Consider the following 22,534-nt stretch of genomic DNA (forward strand, 5'->3'; position numbering starts at 1 on the left):
ACTAATATTAAAAATTAGTTACATCACTAAGTTGCCTCACCATAAAAAATAGATATGAGAGTATAAATACACATAGAACCAAATATATATACATATTTGCTTAAATGCTTAGTACGACTAACAATGGTCACACGGTTACTTGCGAAAGATGGGCAAATTTGTATTGCTTAAAGAAAACAAGGAGACCAGAGAAAAATAAAAATACTTGATCAAAATGTAGACTTTGTCCCTAATACTTAAAAGATAATCATTAACCACTTGTATATTGATGAACTTAGTATTACATAGGTTTAATTGGATAAGAAATAAAAAAATTCAAAACTCTATCTACAAATTCACATTTTAAGATTAAGGGTACTATACAATCCATATGTCAACTTCCTAATAGCTCTTTGCATCAATGGAAACTCAAAGAACAGTGAATACCTATGTAGTTCCCGGAGTCCCCATAGCTACCTGCATATCCATTTTTCCAATCAGAGGCCTATAAATGCTTTCTCCCCAAAAGAAAAATGTGATACCCTTCTTCCCAGGCTTACACACTCATTGTGATTAACAATGGTCACTGGGTTACTTACACAGCATCCACCATATGCTAGGCACTGTCTCATTCACCACAGCATGACACAAGTCAGATGGCAGGAGCCAGGGAAAACAGAATAAGTAGTAAGGCAACACCAATGGGTGGAGAAGGTTGAAAGTGCTGGGAAAAAGAGAGGCAGGGAATTCTTTCTGCAGTCTGGCAACAACTCCTGTACTCACCAGCTCAGGGGCAAGAGCACCACTGAGGGGTAGAACTACACCACAGTGTCAAGGGAGATCCCCACGGCAGAGCCTAGTGAAGCCACTACAAGGAGGTTTATGTGAGTGGCAGGAGGCACAGATCTGTTAAAGAAATCATCCTCCCATAAGGATTCCAAATAGTCTCAAACAAGGAAAGGAAAAATATGTTGTTTTTTTTTTTAAAAAAACTGTTCATGAAATGAAAAGAGAAAGTGGGAAACAGCACATGACTCACAATAGTGAGTATAGGAGAGTGGAAATGGATTTGTGCCTATTGAGCTAAACACCCTAGACGAAGGGAAGCTTTATTCCAGAACAGCTGTTCAAACAGTTGAGTGGATTCTGTGTGATTTCTTCAGTGATTTTGTGCACTGAAGAGACTAAGATAGTGTCGTAGGCTGCACCTGCTTAAACTGGAGCCTGAGACCACGTTCTGTGTGCATTGATAAAAGTCCCCATGGGGTCCAATCACTCATCTAAATGCTTGCTGACAAGAAAAAAGGCTCTTTGCAAGCAAATTCATCCACAGAGCCCTATGTTTACAAAATCAGAGGCAGGGCTTTAGAGGCATTACAAAAAGCCCTTGACTAGAGAATCTCCCTGGGCAGAGATTCTCACCTGCAAATGAAGGTGCTACAATCTTCCTACTTGGGAAGATTCATGAAAGGCCAGTGTCTGGGTACCCTGAGGAGAATAACAACAATTGCATTTCAAGAAAGCCCTAAAACCCATTCATCCTCTGGGCTTTGGGGAAGAGACCAACAGAAACACTCCTCACATTTTGCCAAGCCCTGGGGCTCCCACACAAGAGCAGTCACAGATCTCATGTCCTTTCTCTTCAAACCAAATACCAGTCAAGTGAGCAAGCTGCTTCACGGGGACACAGTTCCAGCATTGCCACCTGCGCTCTGGTTGCAGTTGTCTACTCTTAAAGAGAAGGAATTACTTACTAAGAGCCACAGGGAGGACCATGTATCTCCCCAAACCGTAGTTACGAGAAGGCTTTGTGGAGTCGTGGCTCCCTTATTTCTAGAACCATTCCAACAACAATGAACGATCACCTACTCTTAGTGTTATTCCACCCCTTACAGGAATGAATTGTGGCACAAACTAAAATGATGTCACATTTTAAGAATTTTTTGGGGGGGGAGGGGCAGTTTTTGATTGAACTGTAAGTTAAGCATTTTCATTTTAAAATGAAAAATTAACGCAGTGGCAAGCAGAACAAAATATAAATCCTGACTTTGGCATGCCTATTTACCAACTTCAAAGCACAATACAAAATCTTCATTCATCAGAGGAGTAAAGGAAGAGAATTCTAATAAATACCTAATGTCACGATGCCTTGCGGCTGTGGTGCACACGACTGTAAATTTTAGGTTCTCACCCCCAGTCAGCAAAGTTCTGTTGAACACCATATCTAGGACAGGCTGGGTATCCCTTACCTGAAGTGCTTGAGACCAAAGTGTTTTGAGTTTTGAATTTCAAGTTTGGGAACGTTTATGTTAATGTATATGTGTGAATGCATGCACACACCTGTGTGAATACACACATGTGTATACGCACAATTTAAGCAGGTGCAGCCTATGACACTAGCTTAGTTTCTTTAGTGAACAAAATCACACATGAGGTATCTTGGGGATGGGACCCAAGTCCAAACACAAGGTTCATGTACGTTTCATATCTACCTTATTATACACACAGCCTGAAGGTAATGATATGATACTTTTCGTGCTCCTATATCTTGACTACCTACCCATCACATGAGGTGAGGTGTGGAATTTTCCATGTGCAGCATTGTACTGATGTCCAACATGTTTCATGTTTTGGAGCATTTCAGATTTTGGATGTTTGGATTAAGGATGAGCAACCTGTACCATGATATTCATCACTACTCAAAATATGTGTATGTGTTTGTATACACATTAATATGTCACAGGAATGCAGTGCCAGGCACAGTGGCACAGGCCTGTAATCCTGGTGGTTTGGGAGGCGGAGGCAGGAGGATCGCAAGTTCAAAGCCAGCCTCAGCAACTTAGTGAGACCCCAAGCAACTTGATGAGACCCTGTCTCTAAATAAAATATTAAAAAGGGCTGGGATGTGGTTCAGTGGTTAAGTGCCCCTGGTACAAAAAAAAAAAGTATGTTTGCCCTTTAAAAAATTTAAATCTAAGAAAGAACTCATCCTGCACTCAACTTTCATTTCAGAAATGTTCACTGGAGTGAGAAGGCTTAGTCAGTTCAAAATTTCCTTTTGCATCATAGTTCCTCTTGCACAAACTCTAGGGAGTAAGAAACTTTGAGAACCTGGACATCTTTCCTTACAAGTAGGGCCACAACATGGAGTTTGAAAAAAAAAGGAGACTAACTAATAGCCTGACTACATAAGAGATGGGTCAGAACTATGCTGCTTAGAGCAAGAGAAAAAGAGGGAGAAATACAACCACAGACTTAAAAAGCTGAATGCAAAGAAAAAGAGTCTCAAGATAATCAGAAGAAAAATAACTTGGACATAGATTTAAATAAACAGATCCTAGTGAGTTTTCTGTACTATGTTCCAATTATAAACTATTAGTATAACCTCTAAAATATACCTTCGTGTGTGTGTGTGTGGGGGGGGTGTGCGTGTATAACTATTAGGTAGTAGCTACCAAAGAGCAGTAAAATGCAGGAAAGTTCACAAGTGGTTCTTTACATTACTTTAGGGTCTTCTTTAAACTACTTTCAAAATAGATGAGAAAGCAAATGGTGTAGTTAATTTATAGAAAATAAACAGAAGCAAAGGAGCTAATAGGAACATATGTCAAAAGAAAAGGATTAATGGGACTAACTCTTGACAGTGTCCATTGATGTTGTTGTGAAGCTAGGAATTACAGCTAGAGGTCTGGAAAGGAAGATTCCTTTGGTAGTGCAGGCGCACTAAGGTAACTTCTGACCAGCTATTGACCTCAGTGCCTACATTAACATGGGATTGACTTGTAATCAAAGCCCCCCTAAATAGTATGGCCACCATGACAGCTCTGGAGAGGACCAACTAAGGTTAAAAACTCCACTGCCTGACATGAAGGAGGAGTTGAACACCTGATTGGCAAAGAGCACAGAAGGTGGTCCCCAGCTCTCTTGGTCAACATTAAACAGTAAGAAACTTGGAGACAGTGTAGTCTCCTGTGTCGTTCTCTGCATGGACACAGCCCACTCTCTCTCGAGAGGGTCTCTGCTTGAGCCTCACTTTGCTTTTACTTTATTTTCACCTCAATTTTCCTTATAATAGAGTTTTCTTCCTTGGCTCTTGGTGTCTGACTTTAAATTTTCTTTCATTGGAGCACACAAATGGAGGTTTGGAATTTCAGCTCCCTGCTTTCCTGTGACATATTTATGTGTATACAAATACACACATACATAGAGAGGACTTGGAAAATTAGAGAATTGCTCTGCAGAGTCTTCAGACTTAAGGACTCACTTCATGAAAGGAAAAGAAAATGACTGGAGAAGTCATTTACCCGCCACTATGCACCCACCCCACTCCACACACACACACACACAAAACGAGCCTTCTTTGTGCCTGTGACATCATTCCTCAGGAAAAAAAAAAAAATCTCCAAAAGTACTTCTGGGATTTGCTAGGGGCCGACTCTGGCGGAGTGCCTCGGTAACAGGATGTTAAAACCTTAAATTGATTCACTGCTACTGACTGGTAAGAAAATGGGTGGGGCATGCAGTCTAACAGCCACCTTCTTTCATGTGGATGATGAATCTCTTCTATTTTCATTTTTCTACAAACCTTCATGCCTCTGAGCAAGCAGATAAAGATGCAAAGGAGAAGTGGAACTCAAAAAAAGCCAGGGTATATTTTAGCTTTGGAGTGGGACAACCGGGGCTCCCTTGCTGAGGAAGCTCGGGGAATTACTGGCAACCCTTCAGACCCTTGCGTTTCTTTTCTGTAACAGGCAGATGACAGTCTTGTATCTATGCACAGGGATGTTCTGAGAAGCGAATGGGATAGTGTGTGTACCACTCTTGGCATGGTACCTAGCCAAATGAAGCACATGAAAATCTGATAAAAGCTACTGTTATTTCAAAGCTGATGCTATCCTGACATTTAAGGCAGTAAAACTTTTACATAAATTGTTAGCTAGGATCAAAATTTAGAAATAGATTGTTAGTAAGTCAGAGAGGGAAAAAATTGTATTTTGTGTTCTAAATCTGAGAGAGTTAATAATGCTCACATGCCTTATGCTTCGAGTACACCAATCATGTCTCATAACCAATGAGGAACGTCACCCTTGCTTTGCCCACGTCCCCTGAACAGAAGGTAACTGACTAACATCCTGGGTTCCTGGAAGAGTCTTCCTTAGCAATAATGCAATGAAAGGCAAACAAACAAAATGTTCCTGGGCCTAGGACATTGTGGCTCATCCATACTGGCCCCCAAGCAGATAGATAGAGGAGTTTTGATCATCAGAAGCTTTATTTTAAAAAGACGAGGAAGGTACGATACCTCTAATCGTTGGATCCGTCCCTTGAAAAACATAAAAAGGGAAGAATTTGGATATGCAGATTCTTTTTTGAGAAGAATTTCCTTCGCTTCATCCAGGCCCGCTCTGTTATCACTGCCATCCAAGGCGAAAAACGGGCGAACCACAGTGTGATACCAGAGTAGAGCTAATCTGCAGAGGGAGAGAGCAGGGACACTGAACAACAGAATTTCTCTTGGACTGTTTCTGGTTTTTTGTTTTTTGTTTTGTTTTGTTTTGTTTTTTAATCAGTATGTGTTCTTTTACTACACCCCCCAAAAAAAACTTACTATGTAATATAAAATAATATCAGAGCACATTTCCCCCATCTTAATGGTATCGATATTTGGGAAATTGCTACTTCAGCACAAAGTATAAATCAGCATATTCCCCCCTTCCATCAGATCAGGGGAGAGGGCAATAGAAGCATTTAGCCTTCTAGATGGATGGATGGCTGAAGATATGACATGTACATTTCTGAATTCCATACCTCAGTCATCAGTGGCCACATTAGGAACCATAACCTGTCACCATGAATTTATTGTCCTCTCTTAGTAAAAGCTTTCACTTTTTGCGAAAGGAAAATGTGGCTTTCTCTTGTGTTCACAAAAGTTAGGATACCAGCCTCAGAATCCACATTTATTAAATAAGAATCCACAGTCACAAATATTGTCACATTGCATTGAAATAAGTGAGAGGAACAGATTAATGGCCCTTTCTCCAGCCCTCAAAGATGTTCAGTTTAAACAAACACACACACACACACACACACACACACATAAATAAATTATTTAAAATTCCCTTACTTCAAACTCATTAAAGAGAAATGTCATGTTAAATTTAGGCAAACAGAACAGAGTCCTTAAGATCTGCTTTAATGAACAGAAAAAAAATGTTTAGCCAGCATGGCAAATATTTTTATGTAAATGTAAGCTTCCAGTGTGCTCATAAATTCTATCACAGAGATCATACTAATCTAAATTAAATTAAAATGTATTCATTTATTTCTCAGAAATAAGTATGAAATAATATTAAGATATAAACAGAGAAATGATCACAAGTTATCAATCTGTTAATTCAAATTAATAAAGGACCACTGTGTAATTTAATGAGTTTGGGGAGGCACAAATATTTTCAAATGAAAAATAATCATTTTTAAGTAACTTCCAACAGATTAAGAGCTATCATCCAAATTCCTCAATACTCACATGCGTAAAAATACATCTAACTAAGGTCCGCTGTGATATCAACATTCTGCTTGGAAAATTTTGACAAGTGGCATCATATCAGACAAAGAACACCTGGTGTTTGGTAAAACTGTTCAAATTGCAGGTTGACTTGTCATTGAAGTTTACACTGAGCAACATAAAATGACTCAATAGAGCAGAATAGCACAAAATATCCACGTCACACAAGGGACCAACAGACCAGCTAGAACCACGAAAGAAAATTATCCAATAAGAAGATTCTTTATAGGAATAAAAATTTCTAAGCCACAGAAAAGGCTTATCAAATTTGTACCTCTTGAGTTAAAAAAAATCAGGATCGTGCATCTTCGTGACTGTGGTCAAAGTCACAAAATTGGCTTATAAAATTAGTGGAGAGTAAATAAGGTCGCTTTACCTGTTTAAAATACAGGACCCCATAACTACCGCCACCAGCACAGAGCGCTGTGCTTGGTGCTGCATTCAAAGACGTAAGGCACAGCATCGCGTCAACCAACCCGTATTTTTCCTGAAGTTTCCTTTAAAGATTTTGCTTGTCGATTACTTACTTTCAACACTATATTATCTACCAAAGCATTGCAATATAGCTACTCACGTAGCTAAAGGGGCCTTCATGTCCTTACTTTCGCTTGCATACATCAGTGAAGAAAGCCCCTGCAGGCGGTCTCCAGGAAACCCCAGCAGATTGATGATTTTGAGCAGGTTTGGGGGCACCATGGATATGCAAAGGTGAAAAAGGCCATATCCAAAGCTAACAGCACCTTTCAGTCTGTTTAGGGACTCCTCAGTCACCCCTTCAGCCACAATGTGATTATCATTTGCAGTGTCAGAAGTCGAAGGCTCTTCAGTTAGCTTCTTCTGATACAGCTCCTGAAGGGCATTGATGTCCAGATAGCATTTATTGTAAATCTTCCAGGCTTTCCTAAGGATCCACCCACCTTTAATGTAAGCTATAAAGAGAAGGAGAGAAAAGCATTTGAAAACCGGCCTTAGAAACAATTTTTGCATTCACACAATAAAAGATATTGGAAAACAACCTGAAAATCAAGCAGAATTGATTAAACACATTAAAATTATTAGCTATCATTGCATCTAGTTTTCTTTTTTATTTTTTCTTAAATATTTTTAGTTGTAGTTGGTCACAGTACCTTCATTTTATTTTTTTATTTTCATGTGATGCTGAGGATCGAACCCAGTGCCTTATACTTGCTCTACCACTGAGCCACACCCCAGCCCTGCATCTAGTTTTCTTTGCAGTGCTTTCTTAAATCTCTTATTTGTTGTTGATCTTCCTTCACTACACTGCATAACCACTTGGCAAGAAATATATATACATTATATATTATATATGTACATTATATATTTTATATATATATGTGTGTGTGTGTGTGTGTATAAGTCTTTTATTTGTTTAGCCTACCCTATATTTTCATTCCTTTAAAAGAAAGTTCTAAGTCTAGTTCACTGCTAAATTTATACCCAAGTATTTTGAGCATCTTGCCAAAAAAAATATTACACACAAATAAAAATAATTAATTGACATTTACTGAGTAAACAAATGGCCAGTTTATTGCAGAAAAAAAAATTCATGTTAAATGCAAAGAATCCCCAATTCACCTAGACCTGATGCCTGTTGTGTGGCTTAACATCTAGTTGGGGTGGATTTGTTTGGTCTATGACCATGGCGCTAACCCACTGCCCTAGCCTAGAGAGATCCACAGTGAACAGGGAGGAAGACAGTAAGTTACTCCATACCAGAGGGACAAATCTATTTGTTTTGTTTTCAGCACTGGGGATTCAACCCAGGGTCACTCTACCGAAGAGCCACAACCCCAACCCTTATAATTTTTTGAGACAGGGTCTCACTCAGTTTCTGAGGCTGACTTGAAACTTGTGATCCTTTGCTTCAGCCTCCTGAGTCATTGGGATTATAGGAATATGCCACTGCACCTGATCTCACCTGTTATTTTTAAAGCTGCTTCCATTATTTCCCATTAGGCCAATTTTCCTTAGTAGAGAGAGCCCTCTTGAAAATGTATCACAAGGCAGACCTTCAAGGATAGGAGTCAAGATGTAGGATTTAGCACTCTTCAAGCCCACTGAACCCCTCTAACAGGCTCTTGGCATTCTGCCATTCATCCCTCCTCTGTGGACATTTTCACCCTCACATGGAGTGGGGTTACCAACCACCTGTGACTATTTCAGTCTGTTTAGGGACTCCTCAGTCACCCCTTCAGCCACAATGTGCATCCTGTTTTAGATATTAAATGTCACTCAAAGGCCCATATGTTAAAGTCCTGGCCCCTGTTCTGTGGAGATACCTGGAGGTGGCAGAACCTTCAGAAGGTGGAGATGAATGGAATGAAGTTAATCTCTGGAAGCTTTCCCTTGAAGGGGATACTGGGACCCTGGCCGCTTCTCCTCCCCCTTTCCTCCCCCTCCCCCTCTCCCTCTCCCTCTGCTTTCTGATTATCATGAAATGCAACAAGGTCAAGTGACCACGACCGGAAACCTCTGAAACAGTGGGCTAAAATAAATCTTTTCTCCTTATAAGACAATTTTCTTAGGCATTTTGTCATAGCAATGAGAAGCCAACACACATCATTGCCACATTTTTTGAGGTTTTCTGTAGAGAATTTTCTGTAAAATGAAACTCCCTTATAACCACAGAAGAGAGTTTACCCAGGTGGCACCACAAATGATACCACGACCCTGACATTCCTGCACAAATGAAAAACATGAACTAACCCAGACTTCCAGACCCTGAGTAACAGCAGGAAAACAGATTTTTAAAAGGTTATTTTTCAATTTCAGGAAGTACATGATATAAAATAAAATATGATTTATAAACTCTCAATCCCTGAATTGAGTGAGCTATGACTAGATGGTATGTTTAGAAAAGAATTAGCTCCCTAGCCCTGCCTACTATCCTCTAAAAGGCCTGCTGACAACATAGGCCCTTGGCTGGATGTGGAATTTGGACCTGGGATGGGGTTCTTATCATTCACAGAACTAAAAGAGAGTGGCTTGCTGTTGCCTAATCTATAAAAACCATGATTTATAACAAATGCCTGCATTCCTTCTGGGGGTTTAGAATTAGATTGCAAGGTAGGGAATGCCTATAAGATCAGCCCCATCACATATACCTAAAAACAACAATTTTTTTTTTTTAAAAAATTGCAGTTTTGAGTACAACTGCATGCTGAGTCCTGAATCCTCCTTGTGATTCCTCAAACCTCAGGAAGAACTTGGAAACCCCCCAATACATACTAGAAAGCTATTATTTTACTTAAATGAATCAATTTTCCAACAAATGATGGCCACATTTCCCATGGGATCACAATTGAAAACACAATCATCTTCCAGGTTTGGGTAGTTAATGTCCTAGAGTCTACATCTATTGAAAAGGATGATACAAAATTGAATGAACAAGTGAAACAAATTAGTCTATAAAAGTTTGGTTTAAAGGAAATGATTTTCATAATTTTATAATTACAAAAGCAATACATGTTTGAAACAATCTTCTTATTTAGTTCAATTTAACAGAAGTAGTCACTGCTTATACAGAACTACATTTTAGGAACCGATCCAGGTAAATCAAAGAGAAATGGGACAAATGTTCTTTAAGGCTCAGTGGCTTCCCCCTCCAACGTGGAAGTACTATAGGAAGAGAAAAGTCTGAGCAAACCCTATAACTTCTTCATATACTAACACAGTGGAATTTCAAACATTTGGATTGGTCCAACATGCTGACAAACAAGAAAGATGATTCTCAGTTATGATCAGAAAAGCCAAATGTATAATTTTAAAAAAGGAGAAAAAGAAAAGAAATGGGAAACATATACTCTTAAGAAGAAAAGCAATTGAGATCTAACTGAAAATAAATAGTCACTGGCTTGAAAATTTTAAAAATGAAAGAAAAAGAAAGTCTGCAAAATCCTAAACATGTTTATCAGCTATTGATAAAGTTCCTATTATATGCCAGGGACTATGGTGGCATCTAAGGGACACAAAAAAACTATAAAACTAATTTAAAAGGTTATTTTAAAATTCCAGCCCTCCAAATGCCTGAATAAAATTAAAACGTAAAAAAGTGTTAAAAATTCATGCAATATAAGACAAATTATATGAATGTATGTACCTGGGTCATACGTAGAAAAAGTGAAAATAAACCAAGCTAAGTGTCTGAGTGAATGGTTCTTTTTAATTTATTTTTGTCATTAAATTGTTTTCCACACAACAAACATGTAAAAATGCCAAATGAAGCATTGTAGGATTTCAGTAGAAAACTTCACTGCTTCCCACCCCAATCCCTAACTGGAAATTTGGAGGGAAATTTTTAACTCTCTTCCTCAATGCAGGAAAAGGCATCATCCTAGGAGAGGGGCAGAAGAGTGTGACACTGAAGAACAGTGGCAGGTGAAGCAGGAGACACAATAGGACCAATGGGTTTAAGTCCAACTGAGGAATGAGCACCAGCTATAGAGAGATAGGGCATCTTCTAATACTGGGGTTGAAGGGAATCAGCTGTAACAATCCAGATCTCAGACGAAGATTAGAGAAAAGGACAGTAGCCCTGAAAACAGACATAAAAATCTATCAAGTCCTCACTGCATGAAACTTAGTTAATAATATAAAACAAGCTGCCCACAAAACCCTCATTCTTACAGAATAAAAATGAAATGAATTAAACCTGTTTTTAATTTCATGCCTAAGATAGGCACCTTACTACCACTTTAAAAATCCCATATTAAAATCTACAGCAACTTGAAGAGCCTTAATTTGAACCAGGGAAATGAAACCCAGGGTTTTGGACTACATCAAAGACTATAAACTGAAATATGTCCAAAACAAAGTTAACATGCAAACAGAGGATTGTTTTGCTTTTACAACTTTCTACATTCAACTTGATATTGGAATAGGTTCTGCAGAGGGACTTGCCCCACTCCTGGTCCCAAACACTGTGGCGCATTTGGAGAAGGTGGTGCTAAGTGAATCGCAGCCAGAGCACAGCATGATCCAGCTCTGTAGGAGGGGCCTGTGGTCAGCTAGACTTAGCAATGACGCCAGTGAGTACTTGCTTCCCAACATGCAGGCAACACAGTATTCAATAGTCACACACTGTGTGGCCTTCCAAAGCCTCCTCTGAAAGGTCAGTATAAATCATTCAGCCATGGTGATCCTTCTGTGCCTGCAGAAGAAGGCAGAGAGGATAGGAACACACCATTTGCCCTATGATAATAGATTTAGGCATCAATCCACTGGGAGTCATGGAGAAGACACAGGTGGAAGTCCTTCTGGGAAAGGGCAAGGGTTGCCTGGGAAACAAAAATGTCAAGGTGCACTAAATTAATCTTGCAATGAATTTTGTAATTTTTGCAGGGGGAAGGTATCTGATGAGACAACCCACCATCCACCATATTCCATCTGTTTACTTGTCCTACGACGAAACTGGATAACCCCATAAGAAAGGGTAAGTACAGCCTTGTCTCTCTGGTGACCCAAATGACAGACACTGAGGACAAAAGATGATACTGTTTTCACCAGTCAGCCCACCGCCTCATTATCTTCACCCCCAGTCAACAGACTTCTATCCGACTTGCTTTTCTACTCCCAGTTTCTTTCCTGAATGACATCATCCCTCCCCCATTCTTCCCTTTAATTCTCTGAACAGAAACACACTATGTGCTAGGCAGAGGCACCAAAGCAAGTATCAAGGACATCAAGAAGGAAATAAACTTTGATTCTTCTTAATTCTGCTCAGGGACAGAATTGGGGATTCTTGATCTTCCCAAAGGATCAGAATGGCTCACTCCCCAAGTAATCTCTAGGACTAACCTAATGTCTGCTGGCTATGGTATCTCCCTGAAATAGAATTTATTTAGCCATCATTTCCCCTTGCTATATCATGGGTTCCCTCAAGGCAAGGGCTGCCTCCCATTCGTCTCTGGAGCATCAGCACCCATCATTTCACACAGCATCCGATGTGTTATACTAGCTCCATGTGTGTTGGAAACAGGGAAAACAGCAGGGAGACCAGCACAATCCCTGCTCTCAAGGAGTTTACAGTCTTATGTTTTGGCAAACATGTAAAAAATGGGTATGGTTGTGTGATAACAGCTGTAATTGATTATGTAATTTATGTATAAACAGAGTGATAAAATTAGACTGATGGAGTCAATGAGGAAGGAGGAAGGCTTGGGCTGCACTTGACTAGATGAGAGAGAAGGAGGAAGGGGAAGAGGTGTTCCAAGCTGAGAGGCAGTGTGGACAAGCAGCAGCAGCCAAGGGGACCCAGGGAGTAGGCAAGGAAATAAAGTTTGTTCCTGCTTGAGTGGCTCGTGATTTGTGCCCAGCCAGACTGCGGCACTCAGCCAGGTGAGACAGTAGGCAGCAGGAGCCTAGGAGCGGGCAAGTTCTTATGTGCCACTCAAGGAAGGGACTTGGACTCTACCCTGTGGTCAGTGCAGGACAGTTAAGTGTCTACAGTACACATGTAACATGCGTCAGGAAGATGGCTTCAGGGTTGTGCAGAGACTGTGGCAGGGAGAGGGGAGTGAAGGGGCAGTAGGCTTTACTCTATGCCGGGGCTCGTGCCACTGGACATTGGGAGATATGAGGAAAATGCCTTGGGAAACACAGGGTTTGGGGCCATGTGGTGACACAAATAACCAGATTGAAGTGATGGGCAAAAGTATTAACACTAGGATTTGGTTATGAAATAAGAAAACCATGGCTTTGGTCCTAGTCTGTCACAGCTCACAAGCTCTGCAAATCAGTCAACCTTGACCAAATCACTCACTCTCAGTTCTCCCAGGAAAGGAAGGAAAGTAGCTGAGTGTTCATCATGCCAAGAACATAAGATATGGGCCCTATCTTCAAATCCAATAGGAAATAAAGGGAAACGAAGATAAACTCAGGTGGCCAGTGCCACAAAATATGTTTAAAAAATAATTCCTTATTACACAAGCAATATATTCTCCCTGGAGAAATAAAAACACTCTTGGATCACAAAATAACTAAAGAGAAAGTAGCATGGGAAAATGAGGAAAGATGAGATGGTGGGGCAATATGTTATAAAGAAATTCAAATGAGGTAAACCCTCTTCAAAAAGTATGAAGCACTAAAAACAACTATTGACTCATCTTCTCCCAGAGCTTAGTGTGTGCCAACCAGGTGTGCTCCCTCACATCCCTGGTAGATACTTCTAGAAAAGTATCTACCTAAAGTGTTTTCTAAGAAATGGATTCCAACAACAAATTATTTGCAGTTATTTGAAAAGTAAAAGAAGCACATGTTAGTTATGTTTGTCTGCTTATTTGAAACAAATGTGTAACTATTCAAAAAGCAAACTGATACTACATAAATTCATTAGGACCCAAGGCTCTTAAGCCTGTGAGAAGTTCACTTCAATACCAATAACACATTTAATAAAACCTAAGGCTTCAGGAAACATCAAGAATGATGCTACATATATATAGTAAGTGGGATTAAGTAATTGTTTCATATCAAACTGTTAGAGGAATGTGTAAAAGCTATAATGGCAAACTGAAAACAGAATGGAATGGAAGGGCTTGGAGTGTGGCTAAGTGGTAGAGCACTTGCCTCGCACAAATGTGGCCCTGGGTCCATCTCCTGCACCACACACCAAAAATGGGAATTGGTGGGGGTAGAGATGTAGCTTAGTAGCAAAATGTCCACCAGCATCACAAAAATTAATCAACTGATTAAAACAGAAATAGGTTCAGCTTCACTAATAAGAAAAAATACACAAAAAAGAATGCTCAAATGTCTACGGAATTGAGTAAACTATAGCCTATCCCTACAATAAACTAATAACGCTATTATTTAAAATTATATTATGAAACTAAGTCAGAAAAATATTCAAAGTATAATCTAAGAGGGAAAAGTTAGATACAAAAGAATACAGGTTCAATTTTGTAAAAGTCTCTATTTTTATAGAGAAGAAAACTTAAAATCCATTATTTGCAATAAAGAATAATTCCTTGGGAGTAGTTACAGATGATGGCTTGCTTTCTTTTGCACTTACTTACTTTTTCAAAATTTTCTATAATAAAATATTAGCAATTTTATAATCAGAATAATTTAAAAATAAATAATATGCTCTGCTGCCTGTAACTTCACGTGGGCAGGGTCCATGGTCTGTGCTTACCACACATTATGAGCTCTGTAATTATTTGCTGAATGATCAATGAATGAGCAAATGAAGGACAGATATGCTCACTTTTAACTTTTGACATATTTTTATACTTAAGTGTGCATTGATTTTACCTCTCTCTAACTCAAGTGATCCTTTCTAGCCTCATTTAGCTACCTGAGGAGCTGGACAACAGGTGTGTGACCTTACACCAGGCTACCCTTCTCTTTGAGCAGATTTTTTTTTTTAATGGCTAAAATTAGCTCCTTAAAAGAGTTCTTGAGCATCAGGAAGATAATGTACAAAATCATAGAAAAACCCCAGTCCCTGTCTTGAACAAAGAGCGCCAGATAAGCTCTGTGTTCTTTTATATCCAAATCAGTGTGGAGCTGATTTGGGGTTTTACCTTACTGCATTATAGAAGATTCACACAGGCTAGGGGCTGTCAATCACGTAAACAAGGTCTTGAGAGAGTCACGAGAAGAGGGTTAAAGAAAAAGAAATGAACCAAAAGAAATGGTACAAGTGCCTCATACGATATATTAAAAAAAAAAAAAAAAAAAAAAAAAATTCTAGGAAGCCCAAATTTTAGAGGCCAAATTAAAAGTTAAATTCCACTTTGAATTTGAGCCAAACAGAAACAAAACATTTTCAAGTATGAGACAGACAGGTAAAGAGAGCAAGAAAGAGAAGAAAAAGGAGGGGGGATATATTGGTTTCTGGTTGTCTAGAAAGAAAAATGTACTTATAATGTAGCAGACACATCCTTCTTCATTCAAGTTTGGGGAGAAAATATTTTTCTGACTGTGAATTTTAACTAATTTTCTTTTTGAATTTTCATTTTTTGCCAAGTAAATCCTGTCTACCAAAGTGGCAGGTTTCTGCTGCAAGGATCCAAGAGACACAGAACCACAGTAGGGAAAGAATTAGGTCAATTTTAGACATACTCTTACAGCAAGCTATCAGAGACTCATTGAGTCTATTTCACTTAAGAAATTAAAGCTACAAAAGCCTAGAAAAAAATTGTCTTGGACAAACTAATTAAGAAATCAGTTGATAACCCCTATTAAAAGTTGTTACCATGCTGGTCATTCAAGTGTATTAGAAAATCTTTAATGATCTTTAATCATGTCCTAATATACTTAAAACCATTGACGGTGCTCTGGCCTTTAATAACAATTTCCTGAAAAACTTAAATTTAAACCAGTTAGATTTCACTTTAAAGATGAGCATTACAACTTGATTCCCACAAAGAAAAAGTAGTATATCTACATAAAAAAAGGCATTCATGGGCTGGGGTTGTGGCTCAGTGAGAATGCTTGCCTCGAATGTGTGAGGCACTGGGTTCAATTCTCAGCACCACGTATAAATAAATGAATAAAATAAAGGTCCATTAAAATTTTTTAAAAAGGCATTCATAATTTCTCTAAGTAAGACAAAATTATCTTGAGACGGGGATGAAACATAAACTTTGGGACTAAAACTACTCTGCTCAACGCACATTAAGCACTTGTGGTTTCAATTTCCCAAGTAATAAATCAGTATCAAGCCCCAAAGAGGCGCCACATATTCTCAAAGACTGAAATACAAGGTAGTCTAAAATTTTTTAAAAAGTATTACTGATTTTGTCTGCTGAATAGCAAAAATCCATTAAAAAGAAAGCTTCAGCATACCTGACAATTCTTGTTTGACAAAGGAAAGCACAGCCAGATACACCTGACAGTCAGCTATGATAATCTGCCTTTGAAGCCGATCAACCATAGAGGGAGTGGATTTGCGGACATCAACCTGTTTGGTGGAAAGAAAGAACACACCAATAAATCACACACATGAACAAATCTCCCTCCAAACAACTATTACTTAAAGCTACAAGATAATTCACATTGGAGTTGTAAAACATGGCAGTCACCCAAAGCCAATACCAAATTTATGCTAGAAGCTTGGAAGCTCCATACTCCCATTAGGTTGAGCTTTGCCAACAACATAGTGCTAAAGAACATTTTAGATTCAAAAAAATATTCTAAGTGATAATATCTAAATTCATGGAAAACATGAACATGAATGCAAAACTTCAGAGGCTCACTTTTTTTAAGATAATGTAAATTCTAATTTATCCATAATTAAAATCATCATAGATAATACATTCCCTAAGTCAGTAACCCAAAAAGTCAATTTATAGCATTTATCTGCAGGTAGGACTAATATTAGGGTACATTCTTTTGGTGTACATAACTGAGATGTAAGGGCTGGAAACTGATTACATTTCTATTAAGGAGAAAATACCCTGGAATTAAAAATCCGTTTTGAATAAATCACAAATTATACTTGAAATTTAGGCCATATAAGTAAAAATAAGCAAAAAGTAAAATCAATTAAAAAATACTGGTTTTATCATAAAGAACATTTCTGTACATTTCTGCATTCTTAACCCCAAGAAACTTTCATAGTGATATGAGAAATTATAGAATTTTGCAAATATGTCAATAGAATAGATAGTATGCATAATAGTAAGACATGTTTCTCTTTTTAAAAAATTTTTTGTAATTTGTTTTAATTAGTTACACATGACAGTACAATGATCTTGACATATCATACAATTGAATCAGATAGGATATAATTTCTCATTTTTCTTTTTTTTTAAGAGAGAGAGAGAGAATGAGAGAGAATTTTAATATTTATTTTTTAGTTTTCGGCGGATACAACATCCTTGTTTTGTATGTGGTGCTGAGGATCGAACCCGGGCCGCACGCATGCCAGGCGAGCACGATACCGCTTGAGCCACATCCCCAGCCCGATTTCTCATTTTTCTGAGTATACAGGTTGCAGAATTACATTGATCATGCAGTCACATATATACCCAACAATAATAATGTCTCTCTTTTTCTAGATTTTCATAATCCATCATCATTTCTGCTATTCTCTGTCAAGCCCCAGCACTCATTACTCTGATTGCTTGGGAAAATGTCTGTGTATCAATGCTTCTGTTTCTTTATTTATAGCAACATCTACTGTGCAGGTTGTCCAGAAGGCTAATGAGATGCTGTATATGAAAATGCTTTATAAATTGTAACAGCCATTGCAATGTTAATAATTAACACGTATTCGAGGTGTAGCAGTAGAAATTGAGAACAGACATGTAAATAGTTTACAGTTAATGAGGAAATAGAGACCTTATCACCTTGTAACATAGAAAGTGGTCTGAAGGATTAAAGCACAGGGAACTACAGGAATCTTAGGAGATATACTCAGCAGGGTTTGGAGACTCAGGCAAATGTTCTTGGGGGAAAACTTATCTATGAAGGAAGAACTAAGAGAAGCAACCTGATGAAGACTGAGAAGAATATGCAGAGGCATATGCCAGCTATACTTAGGGGTTTAGACTTTATTATAAAGGCCATGGCTGGAGCTAGCACTGAAAATCAAGTAAACAACATATTATTGACTGTATTATAGAGAATGAATGGGAGAGTAGAGAGACCGAGGCAGAGTGCCAGTCTATCTTAGATAAAGGGGATGGCCTAGGAAGATGATGGTGAGGATGGAGAGCAGTCCACAAACTCAAGAGGTATTTAAAAAAGACAGTCATCAGGGACTGGTCACTGACTGTACGTCAGGTTTGAAGGAGGAAGAGGCAAGAATGAGTCTGGCCCATGTGGAGCATCAGGAGCCAGCACTCTTGGCCCATCAGTGGCTTCCTCATGGTGGACACCACAAGCAAGGGATGGAAGCATTCCCCTCTGTACTGGGAACTTTTGAACTGAAAGGGGAGGGCAAAATACAGAAAGGTGTAACTGAGACTTTATAATCAAAGGCTGGTGAGACCTGGGGGAAACGAGGTCAGTGGCTAAATTCTTCAAGTCAGCCAAAATGCAGGTGTTTTATTGCTCAGCTGTCACTGAGTGATGTTTAATTATACACAAGAAACTCTCATTAGAAGAGCCTTGTCATGGGAGCCCATTATGGAAGAAGATCATTCTTGCTTTCTTTTTCTAGTACTGGGGACTAAACCCAGGGCCTTGCACATGCTAGGCAAGTGCTCTGCCACTACACCAACCACACCCCCAGCTCTAGAAATGGTGGCTCTAAAATACCAACAGATGGCTCTAATGACGGGAAAGGGCTTCTACAACTTTGTGAGAGGCATTTCACATAACCAGAAGCCACGGGGAACATTTACTGCTTGTTTTCAATCCTATTTTAAATACGGAAACCCAAGTGATACTCTAAATAGTACACAGCCCATAATCTAAAGGCGCACGACTTACATTCTTCTTAATTTTATTCTTGATTGTTTCAATGACTCCAGCCTCTTCACTTTCACACAGCTTTTCTGTGGTTTTCAAGTCATCACACGCCAACTGCATTTTTTCCTCCTCAAATGTCATCATGGCATTCTGCCAAGAAACAAGGAGAGAATGAATGAATCAGTAAGTGTCTGAAACTTCAGGCCCCTTTATTACAACAGTACTCCAAACTAGGAAAAAAAAAAACCTCACTTAAATTATTTGTTGCAAGTAAAAGAATCAAAATGTAACAGCACACCCTTTCATTTAAAGACACTATAATCTTGATATTACATAATATATGACTCTATTACACCAGCATGAAAAAAAAAAATATATATATATATATATATAGTAACGAATGTCCTTGCAATTGTCATTCTATTGCATTTCTGCTGTTATTAAATGCAGCAGCAAAAATTTTGTATAATTTCTAATTGGTCTACTCCATTCAATTTTTTTTTCTTTTTTTAATATTATTTTAGTTGTAGATGGACACAATACCTTTATTTTATTTGTTTATTTTTATGTGGTGCGTGGGATCAATCCCAGTACCTCATGCATGCTAGACAAGCGCTCTACCCCTGAGCCACAGCCCAGTCCCTCCATTCAGTTTTTTTGATAGGGTCTCATTCAAAAGTTCATTCTACTCTAGATAGACCCCTGCCTCTAGTAAGTACTGTATAGAAAGGCTAACAAAACAACCACTAGAGGTGCTCTTTGAAAATCATCAGTCTTTCCAGAGTAATTCCTGTGGGTTTCCTTATTTTATATCATCTATAGTTAAAAATTCCACTGACAGCTTGATTTTAGGCACCTGATGCTGGCTGATGTTGTCAAGCCAAATCTAAATGGGTGGAAGTGATATTTCTGAGATGGGTGTGTACAGAGGCAGGAGAGCTGGTTCTTGGAAGGACCTATGAACAGTCTCTAGCTCTCCGTTCCCCACTGGATTCCCCAGCCCTACCTTGAAATTCTAGGACTTGTCACTATGACTCGAACCTATTTTCCTGTCCTAGCCAAACTAGACCCTGGTCACCCATGTCCTAGTTTCCTAGTTACACTCTTTCTCCCAACCATCCTGTTCACCCCCACCCCCCGATGCCCTGGTCACCACCCTGTTCATTCCCTTTGATTCAGCCTTTGTAGTCACTTGGGTACTAATGTTACAATCCTCATTCAGTACTTTTTTTTTTTTTCAGATGTGGAACTATGTATTGATGCCAAGAGTAGGCTCTAAAATTTTGTTGCATTATCTATAATAAGAGGAACTAAATAGTCTGAATAAAACCCCATCACACTGGAGATGGCCTCATGCTTACAGCTGGGCACTACCTGGCTGGGCATAATATGCCTATTTGGTGACATCTTTCTGAATTTCAAATCTAAATGCTGTCTCCCTTCTGGTTTCTACTGGGTATCTTTTCCTGTCTCCCTGCCCCCTTATATAATACTATGATGTTTTTAAAAACATGTGTGTTTGGAAGTAGTTGGTGTGAATATTTCTGAAAAGAAAGCATCCACTTTCTTATACCACCTGATTAAAACCTAACTAAAACCTATTCCCTCAATTCTCATATCTTTGCTCATTGAACTTGTCTTCTCGTGCAGTTACTCAATAATTTTAGAGCAAATATTTATTACCCAGAGGCAGACCTGCCCGCTGTCCCAATACATTTTAATTTTTGAAGGTCTTTCGATTATATTTTTATTCTAAAAAGAATTTTGAGTGGGAAAAATATAATACTCTACAAGATACAACATTTTATTTTTAAAATGAGGTAAATTATCTACAGGCATTGGTTAATAGGCAAAAACGATTTCAGTTTTAAATGCTACAGAATTTTCTACAATGGTATACTATGCAGCTGGTAGCCAAAAAGAGACATTAGTTTATAACTGCTTCCTTCATACCAATACCACTTTTAATATCAACTTACCAAAAAACTGACAAAGCTGGCTCCAAAACTCATCAGTGGGCTATGATTCCTGTTAAGAAAAAATAAAAGTATTTTTATTGTAAACTTTTACTTTAAAATCATCTGATAGCCTTCCTCTTCCCTGTGCCTTAGTTTTGGAAGACTTATCAAAAGTGTGAAATTTGATCTACTAATTTATTGCTATTTCCATGAAACTCTGAGAACATAGGTGAGCTGTAACACTGGTTGAACAAGTTTTTTTTTTTATTATTAAAGCAATGAATTATGTTTATGTTGTTAAGAGTGCTGTGCTATATAATTAAAAATCATAAAGATGATAAATTTTGTTATGTGTTTTTTCAATAATAAAAAGCAATAAGTTATATTGTTATGTTATTACAAAAAAAATCATCTGATGGGTCAGGATCACTATACAATCCCATTAATTGAATTGAAATTAAGGTCATCAAGCCGATTAAATCACCCTATGAAAAAAGTTAATGAGGCAATGCACTGGTTAATGCTCTACCTGTAGAACAGAATCTGTTCTCAATTCTTTAAAGCAGATAACAGGAACAAATTATAACAAAGACTGCCTTTAATATTGTAGCTATTAAAGAATTGACACGGTAGCTATAAAGATGATAGAAGCAACCTGATATCTGTAACATCGTGACCAAAGGAAGGTGGTTATTATTCACTTTTTTATTTTTTCTTTTTAGTTATACATGACAGTAGAGTGTACTTTGATGGATTATACATACATGGAGTATAACTTCCCATTCATGTGGTTGTACATGATATGGAGTTTCACTGGTGGTGTATTCATATATGAACATAGGAAAGTTATGTCCCATTCATTCCATTGTCTTTCCTATTCCTATTCCCCTTATTATTCATTTTTAAAATGCAAAACAGCCAGGAGAGGTGGCACACGCCTGGAATCCCAGCAGCTTAAAGGCTGAGGCAGGAGGATCACAATTTCAAAGCCAGCCTCAGCAAAAGTGAGGTGCTAAGCAACTCAGTGAGACTCTGCCTGTAAATAAAACACAAAATAGGGCTGGGGATGTGGCTCAGTGTCGAGTGCCCCTGAGTTCAATCCCTGGTACAAAAAAAAAAAAAAAAAAAAGAAAACTTTTCAAACTTTACACACATAAAATCTATATCACTTCTAGAGAAGAACAAAGGAGTTTACCACAGCATCAGATCTCACAAACTCAACTTACCATCCAACAATGTCAAGAATGCCTCTCTAAGTCAGTCATTCCCTCACTGTGTTACATGCTCATCGTCCTATTTTGGAATAAGTCAAAGATGAAACCAAACTAATGCCAATTGATTCAAAAGCATGTAAGGATATAAGCTTTCTGCTTCAAATTAAAAAAAATAGTACAAAATATATATCTCTATAAATTGTACTAAAAGGAAAAGGAACCTGTAATTGCCTTCTTCTTCTTTATTTTTTATTGGTACATTATAGTTTCACATAATGGTAGGATTTGTTGCACTGTAACTGCCTTCTTAAAAAATAATTTTACTAATTTTTTATTATGCAAATATATGGTCAGTATATAAAAGCATGTAACAATTTATTTAATCTCCTCTTAGAAAATTAGATTCTGTTCAAAATGAAAGTGTGGAGGTGTGACTC

General features: G+C 38.2%; 1 protein-coding gene across 2 annotated transcripts in view; it reads right to left on the bottom strand.

Annotated features, from left to right (window-relative positions):
• The window catches only part of Ttc39c (tetratricopeptide repeat domain 39C), a 51,974-nt gene extending 30,919 nt beyond the window's left edge, over positions 1 to 21,055 (bottom strand). Inside the window, exons 1-5 of one of the 2 annotated variants that reach the window (XM_015482478.2) lie at positions 20,905 to 21,055; positions 18,947 to 19,075; positions 16,355 to 16,469; positions 7,119 to 7,473; positions 5,282 to 5,450 (exon numbers count right to left, since the gene is read on the bottom strand). In XM_015482478.2, the coding sequence (XP_015337964.1) occupies positions 5,282 to 5,450; positions 7,119 to 7,473; positions 16,355 to 16,469; positions 18,947 to 19,075; positions 20,905 to 20,937 (801 nt within the window). In that variant the 5' untranslated portion in view covers positions 20,938 to 21,055. Of the gene's footprint in view, positions 1 to 5,281; positions 5,451 to 7,118; positions 7,474 to 16,354; positions 16,470 to 18,946; positions 19,076 to 20,904 lie in introns of those variants that run through there. The other variant, XM_015482479.2, reaches the window with a different exon arrangement.
• Between the last annotated feature and the right edge of the window lie 1,479 nt (positions 21,056 to 22,534).

The sequence above is a fragment of the Marmota marmota genome, unplaced genomic scaffold (assembly GCF_001458135.2).
Source record: "Marmota marmota marmota unplaced genomic scaffold, marMar, whole genome shotgun sequence".
Lineage (NCBI taxonomy): Eukaryota > Metazoa > Chordata > Mammalia > Rodentia > Sciuridae > Marmota > Marmota marmota.